The sequence below is a fragment of the Medicago truncatula genome, chromosome 1 (assembly GCF_003473485.1).
Source record: "Medicago truncatula cultivar Jemalong A17 chromosome 1, MtrunA17r5.0-ANR, whole genome shotgun sequence".
In the NCBI taxonomy this organism is placed as follows: Eukaryota; Viridiplantae; Streptophyta; class Magnoliopsida; order Fabales; family Fabaceae; genus Medicago; species Medicago truncatula.
The window spans coordinates 26,728,239-26,733,702 of NC_053042.1; the positions used below are offsets into that span (position 1 = coordinate 26,728,239).

The window sequence follows — 5,464 nt, forward strand, 5'->3', positions numbered from 1 at the left end:
AATAACTTTTACTATTTTTGAGTAAATTTAAAAAAAAAAAACTATTTTTTAAAAATACAAAGGAAAATTCACATGATCATTTTTAATAATTTCGATCACATACTAATATTGTTTTCAGTCACTAAACTTAATTTGAATGAATTGTCTTGCCCCGATACTCCTTTGCATCTTCATTCGCTCTTGGCTAATTGCTCACATGGATCAGAACCTTTTTAGATGTTTAGGTAAAATTTATTAAATTGGTTGTATTTAGAAGAAGGTAGTAAATCTAAGGGTACATTTTTTGCCATTTGGTGATGCCTTGTAAATTTGAGTGATATTCTCTGTTTTTTGGTGTTTTTTTCTGGGTACATCTTGTATTAGGAGGGCCAAAAGTTGTCGTAATATATTTCATTTTAGTCTTTTCAAAAATAAAAAGGGTACATTTTTTTTATGTTTTTGCTTAGATTGTAGGAATTTTAGGTTTGGAAAATATACATACATATATAAAAAAGCAATTAGAGGATCTGGATGCAGAATAGATAAAATCAAAAGTTGTGGTTCTGGTTAAATGAAAAAACCCATCAAACTAAGTAGAATTGATTGGTATGAAACACATGAAATCATAAGAAATAATTGTGTAGCTGAAATCAGTGAGAATACACATTTCTTCATTGTTATTCGTTTAGTGATTGTATAGGAAACTCTACAGAGAACGCACATGAGTTAATTGAGAAACACGTTTTCACACATTTACAAATATGGATGATGAATTGGAAAAGCAGTTACATACGTATGGCCATACCAAAAGGCAGAGTCAAAAATAGAGTGAGAAATATTAGGAAATAACAAAATAAATGTGATTTGGTATTGGGAACAAAATGAATGATATTTACAAAGTCCAAAAATGTTATCACCGTCCATGAATTATGGGGCCTCTTAATTTCATTCTTTGATAATGACATTCATTTGGAAATTGGGATTGAGCAACCATAGGTTAAATACTCCATCATCTCTAACCCCTCCTTCACAAAATCTTTCTCTCTCTCTCACACATTATTCAAATATACATCGATTTATAAACCTCTCCTCCAGTTTCAGGTAATTTTTTATTGTCTTTTCAATAATTTATTTGGTTTAATTTGTTTTCTTTGTTTATTTAGGGTAAATTCTAATGTTATAGCTAGTAGTTTTATTTATACAACCGTTTCTTTTGATCTAGTAATTTTCGTTCCGTAATCATTCATTTCATGTGATTTTAGGGTTAGTTTTTGTGATTTTGGCTTTTCAATACTTTGTTTTCTCAAGAATTGTTCATTCATTTCGTTGAAAATTTCGGGTGACATGAAAACGATCAAATTAATCTAGTTGTGGCTATAATGCAAACCTTAATATTGTGGGATGTGTATTTTTTTTTTTGTTGGTAATATTATCACTTATTGATTGATATTCAAGCGGATCAAGTTAGGGTTTTAGACTCAAATTTTAAGAGAAAAAAAGGCTTAAAAAATTGAACTTTATAGTATGACAAATAAGTTATAGATGTTTAAATTGGGGGCTTCAGCAAAGTTTTATTTATTTTGCATTTTATGTTATATTTATCTCCATATTTCATAAAACCTCAATAAGATTGTTTTGAACCTCTAAATATGTTGTCTTAGTCTTGATAATAGGTAGGTCTCACATTATTTGTGTTTGTGACTAAGTAATTATTTCTAATTTGTGAGTTTAACCCATGCTCTATTGAAAAGGCAAACCATATTTGTTGAAAATATTATCATGTGGTGTTACTTTTTATATGGTTATAGAGACTCTACCTATAATTGCACATTGGTGTCAATTTTATTGCCATTTATAAAATGTGATATCTGTTTACATCATGCAAGGCTATGGCCAAGTAGTCAAATTAGAAAACTCTTCTTATGTTTGGACTTTTCTAATATAAAATTGAGCTTTTTGTACATGACTTTTATGTAAAACAAAACTAATGTGTTAAATATGTTCTTAGCTTTATAGCTTTCTGTTTAGTCACAAAAAACATGTAACTTAACAGTTCGTAAAGACTACATAGTCTTAAAGGAATAAAAAACAAATGTAAATTTTTATAGGTATAGAAAACATATTTAACCATTCATATCTAAACTAAGAACATAACTATTATTATTATTCTTATTATTATCTATTTCCAAAATTTAAAGTAAAATTTATTAGTAGGTAGAAGTTTGAAACCTTAACTTTTGAGCAATCATATTGTTTTATTGCTTAACAAGTTATTAGTCACCAAAATAGCTTGTAAAAACCGACTTGTACCTAGTTTACTTATTACTTAGTTGTTTAGTTTTTATTGCACAAGCTACTTAATTATTTTGCATATGTTAGTTAGATTGTTTACGTTGTTTCATCTATAAACCATAAACGTTGAAGCCAAAGTCACCACACGTTATCAATGAAATTTTGTTCGGTACGTTGTTTCATCTATAAACCATAAGAATGAGTTTTGATGTGTAAATGCTCTAACAATGACATACTTCAATTTTACACGCAAAAAATGTTTTGCCAATTTCAACCATTTTGCATTTCACACGATTTATAACAATATATGTGATAAACTTGGCTTTTAATCTAAAAATGTTGTGATTATATGATGAAAATTGCAACAAAATTTGCACTACATATAAAGTGATACGTAATAATTATTGTGATTGTGTTTTTTTCTTTATAGGTTGTGTGCAAATGGGAGCAGGTGGTAGAGCCTCTAATCCTCCATCACAAAGGAAAATAGAGAATGATGAACATTTGAAGAGGGTTCCAACTACAAAACCACCATTCACTCTTGGTGAAGTCAAGAAAGCAATTCCACCACATTGTTTTCACCGTTCATTGATTAGATCATTTTCCTATGTCATTGTTGACCTTACCATAGCATCAATCCTTGCCTATATAGCCACAAATTACTTTCCTACCCTTCCACATAACCTCTCATTTTTGGCGTGGCCCGTTTATTGGGCCATCCAAGGATGCATTCTAACCGGAGTTTGGGTCATTGCACATGAATGTGGCCATCATGCATTTAGTAATTATCAATGGGTCGACGATTTAGTTGGCCTTGTCCTTCATTCTTGCCTCTTGGTACCTTATTTTTCGTGGAAATATAGTCATCGCCGCCACCACTCTAACACAGGTTCTCTCGAACGCGATGAGGTTTTTGTTCCTAAGAAAAAATCTCAAATTGGTTGGTATTTTAAATACCTTGACAACCCACTTGGAAGATTTCTGACACTCACTATAACACTCACTCTTGGTTGGCCCCTTTACTTAGCCTTCAATGTTTCGGGTCGGCCCTACGATAGGTTCGCCTCACATTACGACCCATATGGGCCCATTTATTCCGATCGTGAAAGACTTCAAATTTATGTTTCAGATGTCGGGGTTCTCGCAGTTTCTTATGGGCTTTACCGTCTTGTTTTGGCCCAAGGTTTGAATTGGGTTATTTGTGTTTATGGAATTCCACTTCTTATTGTGAATGGATTTTTGGTTTTGATTACTTACTTGCAACACACTCACCCTGCTTTGCCTCATTATGATTCTACTGAATGGGATTGGATGAGAGGTGCTTTGGCAACTGTGGATAGAGATTATGGAATTCTTAATAAAGTTTTTCATAACATAACTGATACTCATGTGGTTCATCATATGTTTTCAACTATGCCTCATTATCATGCAATGGAAGCTACCAAAGGTGTGAAACCTATTTTGGGTGAATATTATCATTTTGATGGGACTCCTATTTACAAAGCTATGTGGAGAGAGGCTAAGGAGTGTCTTTATGTTGAGGCTGATGAAGGTAGTGAGGTTAAAGGTGTTTATTGGTACAAAAATAAATTTTAATTAATTATAAGGTTAATGGTTTGTTAAAGCTACTAAGTGTATTGGTGTGGAATTGGGAAGTGTTAAGTTTGTTTTCATGACCATTTAGGATATGATGTTTCCTTTTGTCACATGTTGAATCTATGTTTGTGACTATGTGTCTTTGGAATAATTGATATGGTTGGATATCAATAGAAAAAATGGTCATAATAAAAGGATGGTGCATAGTGTTTTTTCTTAGTTAAAATAAAGTTAAAGTCTTGTTGTGGTATTGGAGAATTAAAAATGTTGGTGATTTGAAAGCACTTTTTTTTCTTTAATTTACTTTCAATATTATTGCTAGCTTATTTCGACAAAATTGGAAAAATAGGGCGTCAAAGAAGTTTGAAATATGCTATACGACAAAAAATGAATAATTTGTGTGGTTTGAATGAATAAATGGTGTTATGTGCACTAGAATCCAACTGAATAGTGTCATTTGATGATTTGAATTTGTTCTCAATACTTCTGACAAGAAATTTTAAACATCGCTAAACTTCATTATTTATTTATGTTATTTGAAGCCCATAGAAGTTTAAACACGGATATTGGGTGGGAGGAATGATATTTATACAAACCATTGAAAGGGGATTGGTGGCTTCGGCGCCCTTCATTCATTGGATATAACCCTCGAGCTCTAATCCAAAGTTCTGCCTTCTTATAACAATTTTTGAGGAAACATTTTTTCTCAATTCTTTTGGGACAAAAACAATAAAGCTGGAAAGAATGAGAGAAAAAGAGTAAAACACAATGTGAATATGAGATAAGATTTGTCCACAAAATACAAAATTATTGTATAAATATAATTTGTCTAAAGTTAATTGCCATGAAGTGTAATTGAACACTTCTCCGTACTTCTCTCGATCCCTAATGCACCAAAAGATGAAAATAGGATTCCCTATAGTTACAACATGTTGTAACCAATATCAGTCGTCCGATCAAAACTTTATGGCCAAGATCGTTTTAATTAAAAAACATAGTTTTCAATTTTAACCCTTCAATCTCATATGAACGACTAAGATCGAAAACTGTGTGAAACGCATTTTGCTACATCAAAACGTGAAGATGACTTCCTACATTGTTATTTTACCTCATTGAAGCTATTGGAAACCAACATTTTGGTGGGCTTTTTGCAAAAAAAAAAAAAAGAGTAATGTTATGGGGATAAACATATTTGGAAATTCTTCTACATGTTTTTCAGGTTGCTCAAAAATCCATCAATTTTATCGTACTATAACTCTCGAGAACACAAAATATATTTGGTGATACAAGCAAGTGAGCAACCTTTTTTTGCATTAAATCGTAATTTTCGATCAATTTATTTTAAAAGTTGAACAATCTATAGCGTGTATAGAGCAACCATCAATATGTTTATGTTTCTTGGAACAGAAAAGAAAAAAAAAGGCCTCGTAAAAGAAAAGAAAAAAGGCTTTTACACTTTCCATCCTACGTAATTTTTATGCACCCTATTTTTTTCTCAAAATATTTTGTTCAAACTATAGAATCCAAACTCCTTTCAAGGGATTTTTGAATTATACAATCTGAAACATGATAAAACCCGCAACTAGTGCATAAAGTG

The 5,464-nt window shown here is 31.4% G+C and overlaps 1 protein-coding gene across 1 annotated transcript; it reads left to right on the forward strand.

The window, feature by feature from the left end:
- The first annotated feature begins 855 nt into the window (after positions 1 to 855).
- LOC25483518 (delta(12)-fatty-acid desaturase FAD2) lies at positions 856 to 4,148 on the forward strand. Its single transcript, XM_013612214.3, has 2 exons — positions 856 to 1,080; positions 2,702 to 4,148. Exon 2 carries the CDS (start codon positions 2,713 to 2,715, stop codon positions 3,865 to 3,867), a length of 1,155 nt encoding a protein of 384 aa, XP_013467668.1. The 5' UTR covers positions 856 to 1,080; positions 2,702 to 2,712; the 3' UTR covers positions 3,868 to 4,148.
- The last annotated feature ends 1,316 nt before the right edge of the window (positions 4,149 to 5,464 follow it).